Source organism: Hyalella azteca, unplaced genomic scaffold (genome assembly GCF_000764305.2).
Source record: "Hyalella azteca isolate HAZT.00-mixed unplaced genomic scaffold, Hazt_2.0.2 contig11305, whole genome shotgun sequence".
In the NCBI taxonomy this organism is placed as follows: Eukaryota; Metazoa; Arthropoda; class Malacostraca; order Amphipoda; family Hyalellidae; genus Hyalella; species Hyalella azteca.
The window spans coordinates 110,178-129,226 of record NW_025941306.1 but is presented as its reverse complement, the minus strand read 5'-3'; the positions used below and the strand labels follow the sequence as shown (position 1 = coordinate 129,226).

At 41.2% G+C, this 19,049-nt stretch overlaps 1 protein-coding gene across 1 annotated transcript; it reads right to left on the bottom strand.

Annotated features, from left to right (window-relative positions):
• Window positions 1-1,829: 1,829 nt before the first annotated feature.
• On the bottom strand, window positions 1,830-18,308 carry LOC108678183 (DDB1- and CUL4-associated factor 6). Its single transcript, XM_047882796.1, is given in 18 exon segments — window positions 1,830-3,118; window positions 3,689-3,944; window positions 4,114-4,366; window positions 5,189-5,228; window positions 5,667-5,836; window positions 7,618-7,663; window positions 7,867-7,947; window positions 8,427-8,878; window positions 9,349-9,955; window positions 11,727-11,817; window positions 11,820-11,849; window positions 11,851-11,901; window positions 12,555-12,712; window positions 13,584-13,713; window positions 15,919-16,097; window positions 16,838-16,974; window positions 17,676-17,811; window positions 18,036-18,308. Coding segments are annotated over 17 exon segments (2,811 nt in total). The 5' UTR covers window positions 18,106-18,308; the 3' UTR covers window positions 1,830-3,118; window positions 3,689-3,764.
• Window positions 18,309-19,049: the final 741 nt, after the last annotated feature.

The window sequence follows — 19,049 nt, the reverse complement described above, 5'->3', positions numbered from 1 at the left end:
TTATGAGTCAATATTTTCAGAAGTTATGTTACATTGGAAAAATTTATGATATATTTAATTTGAAATTAATATTAGGAATTAATATTGACGTTTTGGAATTGTATTTTCCTTCGTCCAAAGGAAAATTTCTCTCCTGTATCAACGGTAGCGGTCCCCCCGCCTCGCGAAGATTGTTGACTTGCTGAGAACTTGAAAAGACGTAGCAATATAAGAAATAAAATATTATTTTCTTTTCCAATCTTTATTGATAGTTACACTATGGAGATTTTTATGACGTATGATCTTAAGAATACAAACAAGACCATGTTTATAATTATAGATTGTGTGTATATTGCTGTAAATTTATACTTAATGATTTTGTACAGTCTTAATCGTAATAAGAAAATAAGAGTTCTTGGCGTCTTTCAATTTTACCCTTAAATAAAATATAATTAAAGAAGAGCTTTGTTTTTCATTCACTGGAAAATTTTGAAAGAATCTGCAGAGAAGCCCAGGGGTTATTCCTGTTCAATTTCGCGAATCGAAGCTATTGATTCTGCACTGTCTTGACAGAAAACCATCCTGAGATAATCATCAGAACGGGTGAACATGAAAGTTTGAGCAAAAAACTTAAATTACAACCAAAGGCGAAGAAAGTAGAAGAGGTTTGAGCAATACTCCACTAAAGTTTTAATTTCGAGAAAACAATGTGTGGAGTCTCGCGCTGTTCGGCCTTAATTACTGGACGGATATAATCCCGTTCCTTGACTAATTTGGTCGCGTAGGCGTAGCACTCATCGCTTCATCAGGAATAGAGAATAGAGGGAGGAATAGAGTTAAAACAAGACCTTTTGAGCGACCAAGAGTTGTGATCAACGACAAAAATGAACAGTTGATATTTACACAATGATGGGCCATCTGCACCTCATCCTTCCTCAGAAGTAGTGAGTATGTTTAAGAGGGTTGAACTCAATAAATATTAGCATAGAAACAAGCTCGTACGACGATTTGAAGACGGCTCAAGGGTCAGGACACAACCTGGGCCGTCATAGCATGGGGCCGTCGGGTAAAAGTTCAAACAAGAAGGTTGAAAACATGAACCTAAATTGTTGATACACGTTGCTACAATTGTTGATACATGTCAACAATTTATGTTGATACATGTCATGTCGTCCTATTGGACGACATGACATGAGGAGCTCGTCAACTGGGAGAAAGAATTGGAAGAAGAGGCAAGAAATATGTTAAGATTATTAAATTCTTGTTAGAAATAACGTAAAATTAACAAAACTGTTATTGTCTCTCCGAAGAAAGAGAGGGAAGAAAAGTTGAAATAAATATTGCTAAGTGACTTACGCGAGGACAAAGAACAGGCAAAACAACACCTGTCCTGGTAATTACAGTAATAGGTATGACTGGATACTCTTAAGGTTAGGTGCATAACTACTCAGGTGGACTAGAATACAAGTCTGACTCGTGACGCCTGTGAAGTACAATGAAGCGTTCGAGTCGGAGTTGCACACACACAGAAGGTTGGAGTTAGTTCAGAGTATAGTCTTGATTAAGGCACCGCCGTTGTGATGTTCGAAGCCGCAACTACTGTTAATTGTAAGAAACTCTTATTCGCTCTATATGAGAAAACATAAAGCAAAATTGATAGATGATTCTAGGCCTGACAACTGATACGATTACAGTTAAATTTATCGAAGAATGGGACTGACTTGACGAATTATGAAGACCTGATGCTTCAAAGCCAAAATTTCCTAAACTTTAAGTGTGATCTAAGCGAACAATTCAGGCGACAACTGCAGTAATTTGTTCGTCAACAGCTCCCTAGTGCAAAGCTATAAACTAAATAATAACTTAACGCTATATAAATAAAAATGATAACATCGAGTAATAATACTTGGAGAATTCGACTAGAAGAACTGAACACGTCATCAACTTCCTCCACGCGAGGCGCTGTGGCAGAGTGAAGAGTTAAGAGCCGCACCACCGAGCACGGAGAAATGCGTCGACTTATACGTGCACCAGGCACGTGCACTCGGTGCGACCTGCGATGTGGACGTGCACTCGGTGCGACCTGCGGTGTAGACGTGCACTCGGTGCGTCCAGCGATGTAGACGTGCACTCGGTGCGTCCAGCGATGTAGACGTCGGACACAAACACCAATGAGCTCGAGCGATTATTGGATAAAACAAATAACTCTCACAAACATCAAAAAACCACAAGCTGGACAAGCGTAAGATGCTTCCACAGGATTGCCAAGAAGGCAATTCTGTAGGTCGACGCTGAACAAAATATGGCCAGCATAAGCGGACCAGGCTTGAGGGACAACGCAATCTAAATAAAGTAACAATTAAATTAAGAGTTTAAAAACTGAAAAATCGTTTCCAAACGTAAGGGAGCATGATATACGGGAACATGAACTTGACGAGTAACAACTAAACGACGTTTCTTATGGCAAATTTGGAAGATATCCTGGACAGGTTTGTTCAAAACATTTTTTGGCTAGGCCGAGAATACGGTAGTCTGAATTAAGTAAGACTTGCAAAGCATTTTCGATACTGACTTTATTTCGATTATTTGGTTTGCGATCACTAGCAAGTAAGTTTAAAAAACAACAGGAAATGAAGAGCACTGCAACCTGGATCTAAAAATTAAGGCCATTGTTAAAGCGCTTAGCTATAAATTATTACTGTAAAGGTATAAATGGTAACACTTGCATCCAGTTAAATAATGTGATTCAGCGGACCCAAATGAGATAATATCCGTAGACCAAAAGCTCATTAATGTAACAAGGGCAAGAATCGTGCTCCACCAAAACACAGTACAGTGAGACTCCACAGACGCGATTTTACAGGCAACGCTGTGCCACCAGCTTTCATTTTTTGTTGCTGTCCATGAGCCTTCATTATTGTTGCTGTCCATCAGCTTCATTATTGTTGCTGTCCATGAGCCTTCATTATATTGTAACTGTCCATAAGTCTTCATTATTGTTACTGTCCATGAGCCTTCATTATTATTGTTGTCCACAAGTCTTCATTATTGTTGCTGTCCAGTTTCCACGAGCCTCCATTACTGTCGCATTCCAAAAGCCCGGTGTTCCGTATCAAGTCTGTGTCGGAGGTCAGCGCCCCTGCACAGGACGCGCTGTAGTAAAACATTGAATCCAGTAATACTTCACGTAAATAAAAGTGAAGTATTACTGGAAAATCAACTTAAAAACAACCTACCTAATAAAACAATGCCCTAAGCAGCATGGCATGTTAGGCTTCCAATGAGCTGGAAAAGAGTATAGGAAGAGGATTCGGTGATTAAACACCAGCTGAGCAGAAGTTTCAAATGGGCTAAAACGGAAACGAAAAGTTGATTCAACTTTAAGAAACTAATGTTAAGATGAGTAGAACAAAGAGAGAGGTGACAAATTCCAAGCAATGGACTCTAGTCGTAGAAATTAACAGTTTCAAGCTTAAACTGAGGTTAAGACACAGGTTTTATCGGTTCAACGCGGAAGTTGAGAGACAAAACAAATGGAGCGCTACTCAAATGACGTCAAATTTGAACTAAAAACAACCAATAATTTCGATTAGCAGAGAAAGTCGATGAATGACAACTTTTAAATTAAAGTGAATGAACGAGTCTGGGGAAATTAGTTTCGTGCTGATCAGAATGAGGATCCATGAGCCTTAGGCTCACAAGAACTCACTACATTTGTGTTGCAGAGGCCTCCACCATCCTCAGGTACTGCTGAAGCAGGAGCCACAGCCCCGCCAGACCCGCCCTCAGAGCTCCTCGTCGCTGTCGTCATCGTCATTGTCGCTGACAAGCTCCCTGGCGGGAGGCTCGTCTCGTGGGGCGCGCCGCATTTGGTTGAGGCTCGTCAGGACGCGGATCATGAAGGCGGCAGGTACGGTGACGGTGTCGCGCGTCTCCTCCAGCAGCACCTCGTTGCACTGCATCACCTGCACGCACCACACAATACACAATGACGTGTCACACAATAGCCCTCCACAGTACACAATAGCCCTCCAGCAGCAACTCGTTGCACTGTATCACCTGCACGCACCACCAGTCTCACAATAGCCCTCCAGCAGCGGCATCCAGAGCTTGAGGTCTCGGCACACAACCAACCTCTGCCGCCCTCTCCTCGTCGAAGGTGGGCTCAGGCAGCAGCGGCATCCAGAGCTTGAGGTCGTAGTCGATGCCTGAAGAGGCCAGCAGGGGGAGGCTGGGGTGCGGGCGTACGCAGTTTACGACGCGACGGTCGGCGTCGAGGAGCATCACGAGGCGCTGCGTGCTGCGCTCCCATACGAAGATGCGGCCGCAGTCTGAGCCTGACATCACGTGGTCAGAGCCCCAGAAACAGGCTTCCTTGATCATCGTTCTGCAATAAGCAAGTCATGTTTAAGCAAGTTCCTATGATACACAAGGCATACTTAAGTCAGGTTGTGGCAAGATAATAAATACAGAGGTTATAGATGAAATTGATGTTAAGACATGTTTACTAAAGACATGTGATTAGGTGATTGCGTGGGATGTTTATGGCGACAGGCGACTGGACGAATTATATCATTATGCCAAGTGCTATCATGTTTATACAACACATGACTATAGAGCGTGTTACTGATGAGATATTTAGAATAAATATGTTAGCGACATGCTTGTGAAAATATTACTCCAAGAAATTATTTCAAACACAAATTTACAGAATGTTCAACACAAAAATGTACGTGAAACCCCAGCTTGAAACCATAACCAACTTTTCACCAACGTGAAACAACAACTCGAGGTAATGAGGGCTATATTTTAATGGTAGAGGAGAACATTGAATGGCTTTATCTACACGTACCCAAGCCACCACAATACAGCAGACTCTCACTTCACTCCCACCCGTCCAACCATCAGCCAGCCGTGCCCCGCTGTCGCCCCCTGGTCTAATGATGACTTCTGGGCGACTTCGTCCACTGCGACACTGGCGTGCCGCCTTCAGATCATAACCCCAAGCCAGGAATCAAACCCACACTCACAGACACTAGTGAGAATTTGTCCAAATAGCGATGCACCTTTTCACTTTAGTGCGGGTCCTCCTAAGTCAGCTAGTCCCTAAAAAGCGCGTATCAAAGCTTCATACATTACATGTCACTATTTGTATAGTGTGAACAATTCACTTTTCTGAATGCGTTCGTCGACATCGCGGTATGGTGACCTGGAGTTGCGGTGGCCCACGTACTGTCTCTTATACACATCTAGATGTGTATAAGAGACAGGAGCTAATAAGGGCTATATTTTAATGGTAGAGGAGAACATTGAATGGCTTTACCTACTCGCACCCAAGCCACCACAATAAAGCAGACTCTCCCTTCACTCCCACCTGTCCAACCATCAGCTAGCCGTGCCCCGCTGTTGCCCCTTCAGGTCTAATGATGAGTTCTGGGCAACTTCATCCACTGCGACACTGGCGTGCTAACTTCAAATCATCACCTCATGACAAGAATCGAACCCACACTCACAGAAATTAGTGAGAATTTGTCCAAAAAACAACGCACTTATCGCCCTAGCGCAGGCCATCATAAGCCAGCTAGTCCCTAAAAAGCGCGTATCAGAGCTTCATACATTAAGTGTCACTATTTGTATAGTGTGAACAATTCATTTTTCTAAATTCGTTTCTCCAAGGCTGAAGCAACGCGCGTCGACATCGCGGTATGGTGACCTGGAGTTGCGGTGGCCCACGTAGGTGCGCGTGTGCAGCGCGTGGGGCACGAGTAGGTCTGCGGGGCCGTCCACGCGCATCGCTGCCTCCTCCTTCATCTTCTTGACGTGCTGCTGCAGGGCGCGGGCCACGCGACTGCGCGTGCTGCGGCACAAACATTACGATACTTTAAATATTACGACAAGTCAAACCTCACTACTCGTCAAACATTACAACACGTCATAAATTACGACACTACAATCATGAAGACACGTAAAAAATCAAGACAAGTCAAACATTACGACATGTCAAACATCAAGACAAGTCAAACAGAACGACACGTCAAACATCAAGACAAGTCAAACATTACAACACGTCAAACATTAAGACATGTCAAACATTACAACACGTCAAACATTAAGACATGTCAAACATTACGACATGTCAAACATTACGACACGTCAAACATTGCGACAAGTCAAACATTATGACACGTCAAACATCAAGGCAAGTCAAACATTACGACACCTCAGACATTACAACGCGTCAAATATTACAACGCGTCAAACATTGCGACATGTCAAACATCACGACATGTCAAACATCACGACACTTCAAACATTACGACACGTTAAACATTACGACGCGTCAAACATTATGATGCGTCAAACATTACGACGCGTCAAACATTACGACACATCAAACATTTTGACGCGTCAAACATTTCGATGCATCAAACATTACGACACGTCAAACATCAAGACAAGTCAAATTTAAGACACGTCAAACATTACGACACGTCAAACAATACGACACGTCAAACATTACGACGCGTCAAACATCAAGACAAGTCAAACATTACGACACATCAAACATTATGACAAGTCAAATATTACGACATGTCAAACATTACGACACTTCAAACATTAAGTTACATCTAACATTACGTCACGTCAAACATTACGACACGTCAAACATCAAGACAAGTCAAATATTACGACATGTCAAACATTACGACACCGCAGACATTACGACGCGTCAAACATTACAACACGTCAAACATTACGACGCGTCAAACATCAAAACAAGTCTAACATTACGACACGTTAAACATTAGGACACGTCAAACATTGCGCCACTTCAAACATTACGTTGCATCAAACATTATAACATGTCAAACATTATGATGCGTCCAGCGTCAAACATTTTGACACGCCAAACATTACTTTACGACACGCCAAACATTACTTTACGACACGTCAAACATTTCGCAGAGACGACTAAGTGAACATTGCTCAAGTTGTCGAGCGACTCATGGTTCACAATTATTCATAAAAACGGCTGCAGAGCATGAAAATTATCAGCTTATTGTTCGGTTTTCACGACGCATATTTAACATTGAGACAAGATGTTCATAAACAGAAAATGACAACACAAAAATCTTACGACAATAACACAAAAATCTCACGACAATAACACAAAAATCTCACGACAATAACACAAGAATCTTACGACAATAACACAAGAATCGCACGACAATAACACAAGAATCGCATGCTAATAACACAAGAATCTCACGACAACAACACAAGAATCTCACGAATATAACACAAGAATCTCACGACAATAACACAATAATCTCACAACAATAACACAAGAATCTCACGACAATAACACAAGAATCTCATGACAATAACACAAGAATCTCACGACAACAACACAAGAATCTCACGACAATAACACAAAAATCTCACGACAATAACACAAGAATCTCACGACAATAACACAAGAATCGCACGACAATAACACAAGAATCGCATGCTAATAACACAAGAATCTCACGACAACAACACAAGAATCTCACAACAATAACACAAGAATCTCACGACAATAACCTAAGAATCTCACGACAACAACACAAGAATCTAATAATAATAATCAGTCACCTGGGCTTGGCGGCGCGGCTGGTGCGTTCCTCGTCTTCGCTCGAGTCTGCAGACATTAATTACAAATAAGAAGTGAATTGTTCTTAAGAGAAATGAACGATAGTATTATTCAGTACACAGAGCGTTAATCTTCACAAATATAGTAACCGTCATCAATGTTATTTGTATCTAAGGGCCTGGTAACAAGAGTGACACTCAGCACACTAAGAGCTAAAATGTCCCAATGTTGATGAGGATCACAAGTCGCACCGTCGGTGTCGGGGGACCGTGAGCGGCGGTGTTGCGCTCGACCGCCACCAGAGACCCCAGACGTGCCAGGCTCGCTGGTCTCTGCACGGCCGTCAGAGATTAATGAGCAACAGAGAATTATAGGAGCGTGAGGTCGTCACTTGTGAGTTTCCTGCTTGCATTGATTCGTGTACGCATTTATGATCATATATCATGTGCGCCTCTCACGAATGTGCGTCTCATGAATTAACATCGTGAACACGTTTCATAAAACTGCATTGTGATTGCGTTTCATGAACCTTCATCGTGTTATGTGTCTCATACACATTGATGCACAAACATCATCACAAACATGAGAAGTTATGTGTGGCCAACTACACTCGACTGAACGACTGAAATAAAATAAATAAGCACTGCATATTCATAAGGTCTACCACACTAATAACAACTACCACACATTCATAAGACCTGCCACACTAATAACAACCACCTCACATTCATAAGGCATACCATACTATAACAACTTCATTGTATTGCGTGGCATTAAACCAACATTTGCTCGCCCGCGCCCCGTACAAGACCTGCAGCTTCATATGCAGGCGTAGCGGCGGCGGCTGACGTGGACGCCTTCAGATCGTCTCGGTGGCCGATTGCTGAGGTCGCCATGGAAGTTGTGGTGGTGAGGACACCCCCTTCATTTCTGGGACGAGCACAGCCATCTGCTTGCCCAGTTTCGACCGTGCATGGACGACCACTGGAATTGTCTGTACAAGATCGGCTGCACGGTGGACCGTTTGCTGGACTTGAGATCACGTCTAATGAATTAGTTTCGCTGTCTCTCGTGAGTGTAGCGCTCGATGAGTCCAGGTCACCCTCTGGACGTGAGCTAGAGCTGGGAGTCGCGGGTGGCCAGGGCTCGGAACACTCAGGGAAATGTGTGGGTGGGGCTTCATCAGGCTTGCGTAGAGTGATGCTGCTGGACGATGTGCCGGCACGCGAGTACGACAAACACACGCTGGGGTCCACGTGGTGTCTGCAAGTACCGCAAATTCAAACAAAGATTAACCCTTTCGATACCCTCGGCCATTACGAATTATACACAAACTCGCCTAACGGTTTTTTACTACCCCAACTTCACATCCTGCCTATAATTGCTTAACGTCACGCGGGCCTTCTTCACAACTTTACACAAGCTATGTCTAATATTAAATATAAACAAAAATCACAATTATCTAAGCTTTATTCACAGAGTCACCTAATTAATGGAATATTTAGCCGATTCTGATTTACATCACATAAAAAACGTATAGAAAAAGAATAAAAAACGGACAATGTACACCTAGACAGACACTAAGTTCAAGAAATAATTTTTGATCTCACACATTTTGTATTTTGAAATTCAGATTTTCCAAATCAGTTTACACTAGGTCTCGAACAGGACAAATTTAACTTTTTGTAGCCAAATATTGGACTGTTTTAGTAGAAGCAATACTTGAAACTCACCGATTGATGAAATCTTGTCGAAGGTCTCGAAAAGTTTCTTGAATTGTTGATAAGCTGTGGTCGTCGTGAGACATCGAGTATGAATCATGAGGCATGAAGTCGGTCTCTTGAGACATCGGGTGAGGGTTGTGGGGGACGGGGTGAGGGTTATGGGGGGTGGGGTTAGGGTTATGAGGGATGGGGTGAGGGTTATGGGGACTGGAGAAAGGGTTGTGGAAGTCAGTATCGTCGCCGTGTTCAAGGTGAGGCTGATTACTTGTAGACGAGGCGGGAACGGGTGAAGATGGCGCTGTGGACGAAGCAGGAACGGATGAAGGTGGCGCTGTGGACGATGCGGGAACGGATGAAGATGGCGCTGTGGACGAGGCGGGGTCGGATGAAGATGGCGCTGTGGACGAGGCAGGATCGGATGAAGATGGCGCTGTGGAAGATGCCAGGTTTTGGGAAGCACTAAGACGAGGGGCATGAGGAGCATGAGGAGCAGGCATGCGGAGAAGAGGTGACTGGGTAGAAGGAGGAGGGCTGCTGGAGAGCATTCTTGATAACATGCTGGACATGCGCTGCATCAGCGCCCCCTGCAGCGTGGGGCGAGCCTGGCCCAGCGCTCCTGTAATTCAACACATTGTCATTATTCGTACATCTGAGTCAAAATACACCCATTGGTCCCCATTCTAAAACAACTTACTAATCAATTTCTTCAGGTTCATGTGCCATTCGACGCACGACCTCCAAGTAATCACGTATGAGATCAAATACGTGGTCAAGATCTACTCTAAGGCCATGCTTGAAGTTTGGCATGTATAAAGAACATCTGTCCGTCTATGATATTGTGGCTATCACACCTTGGAGCACATCATAAGAGGTTGGAATATAAATTTAGACCACCGCCGCAATTGTCTATCTATCTAGTTGCCAGTTCTTGGGTTAATATTGGAACATCACCAGTGCGCCAGAAGAGAGACAGAGATACTGTAATCTTCGATTCACATTTCACGGTTTAAGAAATATTAATGAGAAGAATCATTCGCAAGTCTTCACCGGTTCGCGGGTTTCTCAGGAAGTCAATTGGCAGATTTAAACAGCCCGCGATATTCGATCGGTAATAGAGAATGGGAAAGGTTTATCAACACTTAAAAATAATGAGAATTTGCCAAATAATTACAATATAAATACTTAGGAGGATTAAGGGATTAGGGCATAGTCTGTCCTCGTGTAAGAAAATGAAAAAGATAAAAAAGAGGAACGTTAAGCAGCAGATTTGATTCCAAAGAAGTAATCCTATTTTCTACCAATAGCTTGCCCAAATAATTCTGCCACGATCGAAACTTTGTAAAAAGAGGACTGAGAACAATAAATGAGTATCAGGGTATTTGGTTTGAAAAATGACAGCGCTGCACACACGGGCGGTGACGATAAACATGGAGGCTTAGCAAACGTGCAACGACTACGTACGTCAGTTTATATTGGCTGATTTTTACTGGAGCTGAGGATATGACAGTGGTGGATGCACGCATTAAATATAACTTGCTATCTGGCTACCATCAAAACTCGCCTGCCAAAAGTAAATTTTATCACGTACTATTAAAATCCTTTCAAATTATAAGTATAATGTCTTATCGTACATAGGAGCCAACATAATAACTTAAGCTATGAAGTGACAATATCCGACACTGTTTCATAATGTGAAGGACAAACGCGGCATCACTTCAAACTATACATTTTCAAAGCGGTGGTGCTAACTTTCTTCTTACAATTTTGAAAGTTACAAGCATTCATCTTTAAATATAAAGAACTTTTGTTTACATAGACCTCCTTATTAATAGTTTTTTAAATAAAAATTAAAGAATTAGTACGTTTGACGACCAGCAGTAACTACTACACTCGGAACTGTACGCCAAGATATGTCCGTGCAATTTGCTCAGGACTTTACTTGAGATCACTTAATATTTTACGTGTTGCTCCCGCAACGCACATATGGCTGTTTCATCGTGTTGCTCCCGCGACGCACTATGGCTGTTTCATTATGTTGCACGAGCAATTTCACCACTTTCTTTTAACCAAAAGGAACGGTTGTCTTATTCAGGGCATCGACAATAGTCTCTAGTGTTGTGTAGCTATTCTTTGGACCTATCGCGTTTGTTGAAATTCTTATCAAGTAAAAAGATTAAAATTATGAGAGGTAAAAAATCTCAAGTCAAGAGGTGTTAAGAGGTTAAAATTAAGAGGGGGAAAAATAGGTTAAAGTTATGAAAGTTATGCAGTTTTAAATTAGAAGAGGCGGGTAGATAACAATGAGATAAGAATAATAATTATGATATGTAATTACGTTTTATAACATAGATAAGGTAATAAGTCTGCAAACAAATCATGCTGCTGACCTGCGGGATTCTGCGGACTGGCCAGTCTCTCCGGTCTGGCCTGGGGGCCGGTGTCGGACCAGTCCCCCCGCAGCCGCAGTCTCTTCATCACCCCCATGAGCCCCCCACCCTCCTCCCCCTCTGCCGCCCCCTGCTGCTCCCCACGCTGGGGGCTCAAGCGCTCGTGACGCCGCGTCTGTGGGGTTAACCGGGGGGTTAATGTGTGAACCCCTGGACCAGTAGCGTGGGCTTGCAGTGAGTCAAGAGCTTGGTAAGTCAAGAGCTTGGTGAGTCAAGAGCTTGATGAGTCAAGAGCTTGGTGAGTCAAGAGCTTGATGCATCGGGAGCTTGATGCGTGAAGAATTTAATTATTTCAAAACTTAATGCATCATGACCTCAAGGCCAAAAAAGTTGATGCGTACGAACGCAAGGCAACAGAACGCAATATGTGAGAAGGACCTCATAATATAAAATTGTTCTATTAAAGCAATTACAGCGCTTGGGACCTGATTATCTAAGAGACGCAGCCTTAATTCATTACAATTAGAACAATTAATAAGAAAAAGAAAGGGTAGCGCCTTATCCACAACAGTCACCTGAGTATCGAACGCAGCCATAATTTATTTCAATTAGAACAATTAGTAAGGAAAGAAAGGGCAGCGCCTTATACACAACAGTCACCTGAGTATCGAACGCAGCCATAATTTATTTCAATTAGAACTATTAGTAAGAAAAGAAAGGGTAGCGCCTTATCCACAACAGTCACCTGAGTATCGAACGCAGCCATAATTTATTTCAATTAGAAGAATTAGTAAGAAAAGAAAGGGCAGCACCTTATCCACAAGTCACCTGCGTATCGAAGAGGTAGAGATGTGCAGAGGAGTAGCTGGCCAGGATGTGCGTGGCGCGCTCGTCGTATCTCAGGCATGTGATACGCTGCTGCCGCCTCTTCAGCTCGGCGGGACACATGCGCAGTATCACAGCTCGCCAGCTTTGCTCCCACCAGTCTGCGGCGCCATATATTCACCGTCAGAGATTATAAAGAACCAAGCCACCCAATCTCATTTGTATCTTCGTCGTGCGGGAACCTGGCCGCCTGAAGGCAAGAATGGCATTTAGGCGCTACGGATGGTATTTAAGCGCTACGCTAAATAGGTTCTTGCCGGTAGCAATAGGTAGTTGATGGTATAAACAGATATTCGATGGTAGCAACAAGTTGTTGATGTTAGCAATAAGCAATCACCATTATCCCTGAGTAAGCACTCACCATTATCCCTGAGTAAGCACTCACCATTATCCCTGAGTAAGCACCCACCATTATCCCTGAGCAAGCACTCACCATTATCCCTGAGTAACCACTCACCATTATCCCTGAGTAAGACTCACCATTATCCCTGAGTAAGCACCCAGCATTATCCATGAGTAAGCCCTCACCATTATCCCTGAGTAACCACTCACCATTATCCCTGAGTAAGACTCACCATTATCCCTGAGTAAGCACCCAGCATTATCCCTGAGTAAGCCCTCACCATTATCCCTGAGTAACCACTCACCATTATCCCTGAGTAAGACTCACCATTATCCCTGAGTAAGCACCCAGCATTATCCCTGAGTAAGCACTCACCATTATCCCCGAGCATGCAATCACCATTATCCCTGAGTAACCACTCACCATTATCCCCGAGCAAGCAATCACCATTATCCCTGAGTAAGCACTCACCATTATCCCTGAGTAAGCACTCACCATTATCCCTGAGTAAGCACTCACCATTATCCCTGAGTAAGCACTCACCATTATCCCTGAGTAAGCACTCACCATTATCCCTGAGTAAGCACTCACCATTATCCCTGAGTCTCACCATTATCCCTGACTCTCACCATTATCCCTGACCATGCGGCGGTCGTAGACTCTGATGTTGGAGTCCATGGTGCCTACGGCCATCTCGTAGGGCCGTACGGGGTTAAGGCACAGAGCCGTCGCCGAGCAGCCCATGTCTAGCAAAACGTTCTGCAAATTAATGCAAATCTTATACCGTTGTCAGGGTAAAAGTTACAAATTAAACGTGTGGAAGACATTTGAAAATTTCGAGTCTGAATTTCAAAAAAGATTACTCTGACCCCACCATACGACACCGAAATAATTAATTTACCTGACTCTGTTCAGTTTTGATCAGAAACCCATCGTTCTCATTCAGAGTGTAGATAACTCGTGTCTCTCGGAATAAACACAATTATAAGATGCTACGTGGCCGCCGTAGGGCGTACTGTGTCTCGCTGTAAAAGGGCGGACCTGACCACGGCTGGTATAAGAGCTGAGTTCACTGCTTGGTATATTTCAAAACCCAAGTCATTCATTCTCAAGTACCGGTATTGCATATTATTAATATCTGTCAGATGTTTACATTGTTCTGAAATGTGTTAAGTATCTGAGGTCGGTTACTCTCTTTTCCGGTGACAGGACATTAGTTGAATCAAGCCTGAATTGGTCACGTTTAGCCATTCTTAATTCAACAATAGAGAGCTTGGCGTTTCACAGTCACAAATTTTACATATATTTGTCAACGTTGATATGTTTGACGCCTGACACCGCGAATTTGAGCGCGTATTCACGATGCTAATACAGTCGGCATATTATCTCGCAATACAACGTAATTTTTAATGTTAGACTGAAAATGGCCAGAGTTTGTTAAAAATTGAAATGTGATTTTTAGTTACCGTATTTATTATAATGAGGTTATTTTACTTAGTTTACTAGGTGTAAATTCTACTTAATAATACAAATTCACCCTCCTTCAAAATTGAAAACTCCTTTGCACTCAACGTGTTGATAAGAGTTTCATGCCAAACGTGGCTTGCGGCGAGACTTTTTTGACTTTCGTAACTCTTGAAATATTTACTGGATGGTATCCTTGATGCAAGGATGATAAGATTAGGAATAAAGTAAGTCTTAAATTGCAGGGGTAACGCCCATTATACCAGGTATTATTATTATCAATCCCTAGGAGAACTTGCTAGTTTACAAAGATAAACATTTAAGAAATATGTAACTGTTCTCCAGAATCTAATCTGCTCCCTTTAGTGTGAGGGATAAATGCAAAGTTAATTCCAGTGGCAACTGGCAAAAGCTCCGGGATGTTCCTAAATTACATGTATTTGGTACTTCACCAATCAACCCCTGCCAACATTTTTTCCAGAAGAAATGTTCGGCTAAGTATACCTACTCTAATATATATTACCCCTTTCAACTAAATAAGACTGATGGTCTTAACTACCGCACATAAAATTGACGGTATAGTAGTGTAATTCTGATTACTAGGCACCAAAATAAAAGTGATGAGTTGCACATTGTTAATTAATTTACAGCAAATAAGTAACAACATTGAATTTTTTAAGTAAGTTCGTAAGAATTTGAATAAAAAACATGAATGATGGAATGAACATTTTTGGTCAGTAAAACCCAATTCAAAATCTTTGAATGTCAATGGCAAAAAAAAGTTATACATGAAAACTGTCTAAGTAATTGAAATGATTTATTGATAACAATTAGCAAGCTGCAATGCATTGGCAAGTAGATATGAGCCTGTTTTTGTAAACTGTATCATCGACAGATAGAAATATTGCCAACAAATATGTTGTTTGTTTTTCCCAGAACAAATGAAAAACAGTCAATTGACTGGGTGAAAATAATTTTATGTGTTTAAAAAATAATAATAATAACAATACAAGGAAAGAAGTGTGAAATATGGTATCGGACTGTCCATGAGTTTATATATTATTATTGGTAACATCATGATACGAGACTACGTCGTATAGTTTAGTACACTCTACCGCCCAGGTGTCTCAGGTTTCAAAACTGCGTGCCTGGTTAAGTATTTATAAGCAAATATTTTGCAGTCTCTCTTAATGTTGTGCAAATCAACAATCGCATTGAGGACTAGAAAGTTGCAAGCCCTGGTTTTTGGCGATGTGAAAATTCAAATTTACCGGTAATATTTACATTTGAATTAAAAAACTTTGGAAAATCTTCCTTTTTATCGTGGCGCTTGTATGTCCGGTTCCATCAAACGCGCATTCTATTGAGAACTAACGTAATACCACCAGCAGGTGTAAACCTGCTGGTGTGTCTCTCGTTTAATCATCAGCAGGACGCGGTAGATAGAGAGTTACATGCACAAATAATATCCTGACATGGAGCAAATATAGGTATACAGACCTGCCTGCACTTCTCCCTGACGCAGCTGGTGCCGTCCCTGAGGTCAAAGCACCGCACGGTGGCGTCCTCCCCACAGGTCAGGAAGCAGTGGCTGTCCCCCGGCACGGTGACCACGTCGTACACAGAGCTGCCGTGACACCGGAAACGACAGTCCCGCGTCTCCGACACTCGCTTCAAGTCTGCACAAAAACTATCACTTGTCATGCTAATGCGTTTAATAGTTGAATATCGCCAAGTTTACACAAGAATGTGCCGAAAATGAAAAGAATGTGCCGAAAATGAAAAGAATGTGCCGTAAATGAAAAGAATGTGCCATAAATAAATAAAAAGTGCCATAAATAAAAAGAATGTGCCATAAATAAAAAGAATGTGCTGTGAATAAAAAGAATGTGCCATAAATAAAATAAAAATGTGCCATAAATAAAAAAGAATGTGCCATAAATAAAAAGAATGTGCCATAAATAAAAAGAATGTGCCATAAGTATAAAGAATGTGCTGTAAATAAAGAATAATACAATACATGCAATAACACAATGTCGTAGAAATGATCAGCATAGAGCATCAGAAGAACTTGTTGGAAACAAATACAAGTATAAGCTCACCAAACGTTGTAAGGAAAGCAATAAGTGCAAGTTTAACCTAAGCATAATTCAAATTGGAAACGGGACAGACCTGGATTCATAAAATTAAAAATACTATTCAAACCTGCAAATTGTAAATAAAATTTTCTATATAAGGCAGATAACATTAAAAATATCATTAGTTCACAGCTGGGCTGCAAAATTAGGGAAAAATAAAATACTACTCTCATCAAATTTAATTTTAATTTAAGTACACTCAAAATATGTATTGCATGGTGATTAATACAACTAAATACAAGATGAATTCAATATCCCAAAAATATTTTAGAAACTCTGACCTGTGTATATAATAGTGCCATCGCCTGCGCATGAAACAATCTTCTGATTGCTGCAGCCTGGCATGAACTTTGCACTGAAGATATTAGAGCGGTGGCTGGTGGGGATGGTGCACAGTATCTTGTTCATAAAGGGATCACTGTTGGCAAAATAGGATTGCTGTAGGCAAAGAGGATCACTGTAGGCAAAAAGAACTGCGGTAGACAAAAAGGATCACTGTAGGCAAGAAGGATCACTATAGACAAAAAGAATCACTGTAGGCAAAAGGATCACTGTACCTAGGCAAAAAGGATTGCTGTAGGCAAGAAGGATCACTGTATGCAAGAAGGAACACCGTATGTTACATTCCAGCTAAAGTGAATATTTTGTTTGTGCTATGCTTTACATTGAGTTAGATTTATGCTGAAATTATTCGCACAATATTTTGAAAATATCATAGAGAATTTAAGTTGAAGAGAAATACAAGCAAGTTATAATCAACAAATGATACGAAGGTTGAATAATAAGAAATATGTAAACTCCTTAAAAATAATGTTGAGCTTTTGCATTAACTTATACCACAGAAAAAAATAATAAACAAGTTTTGACCTAATAATGATAGTGAATTATTTTCAATTTCAACATTAGCCTAAATGCTTCCTCCCTTCCTAGTGCCAGGGATTAGCTAGTTAAAGAAATTTATACCTCACGTTCTACAGCATGTATTAAGCTATGAAAAAGTTTGCAGGTCAACAAAAATCCAAAAATGTTAGTTATTTTTCATTTAGTTCTGAAAAAATCATATAAAGACAACAAAGAAGCAATGATGATCACAAGACATGAGAATAGTCTGACGCTGACCTGATAACAAGGTTCCGGTCATCAGAGCCAGAGAGGATGAATTGGCCAGTATCATCCCAAACGATGGTGTTTACGCAGCCATTGTGAACATCCATGGTGCGCCATAGTGATAAACGCTGCACCAAGCTTGGACTTCCTGATAAAAACAGACATCATGAGACTGCAATAATATTATTTGAGTAATGAAATAAAATATCTTGCACTCAATCTAATTTTACACTTTATTGTTTGATTTTAAAAAGAGATGAAAATGCCGGTTCTCCTAACTGCTAAATTGATACACAAAGAAGCAACACTAACATATAAAAAATAAATTGTTAATAAAATTCATGAACTCTCAAGAATTTTTCTCAAAAATACCTTTAGCAAGACTGTAGACATCAGCAGGTGACTTTGGATTTATGTTTCTCTTGTTTAAGTAGTGGAACATTATTGTCTATGGAGAAGAAACAATATAATAATTACAACCCTATACATTCATTAATGCTGACACAAGGCCAGCTACTGAGATCAGCAGATCAGTGTGAGGGTATAATTTATACTTATTTGCTTCAACAGATGAAGTATTTATAAACCTACACATGATATTTACAGCTAAACTCTATTATTGGATCAGTATGACCAAATGTGGTACAAAAAAAAAAAATAAATCAGAAATAAGAGCATAGCTCAAATCTCTAATGTTAGCACTTTGCAGAATGATATGTATCTTAGTCTCTCAGAAAAATTGCGCAGTGAATGGTGAATTGGTGATGCTATCTAATGTTAATAAAATAAACCCTAGTTAATTATCAGAAACTGGGGAAAACAGAAAACTGATGGATTTTGGATCTAACTTCCTTGAGATCACTAGAAAATGTATTTATTTAGCCAAAATCAAGTGTGCATACTCTGTACAGTGCATCAACAGTAAGAACTAAGAAATGTTGTTGTTTTTAGAGGATGTAGATTGTAGAGTCATCCCTCATGTATGTACCTCACGACAGGCATAGAATAGGTATATTTACTTTGCAAGCACGACTGGATTTTTAAAGCCGTAGTTTAAGGGACAATTGGGCCGTGAATTCCATATCTTGGAGACTCGACCAGGGAAAAGCCATTTACGAGCTGCAAACATATTTACAAATTTCCATGGACATGTTATCCCAAATCTCTAATTTTACCCTAAAAACTGTCAAGCAGCAACACTAACATTTGTCTTCACTTAAGTAGCAGCTGAACATATGATAAAGCAGTCTGACCACTCTGATGCGACTGCAACTAGGGCAAACGCGGTATATTCCGACATCGTAGGTAATTCCGTCACCTCTCCAGCTTTTCCTTTATATTAAGCTTTGTTTTAGTTCCATGCGTTCATTGATGTATAGGTATATT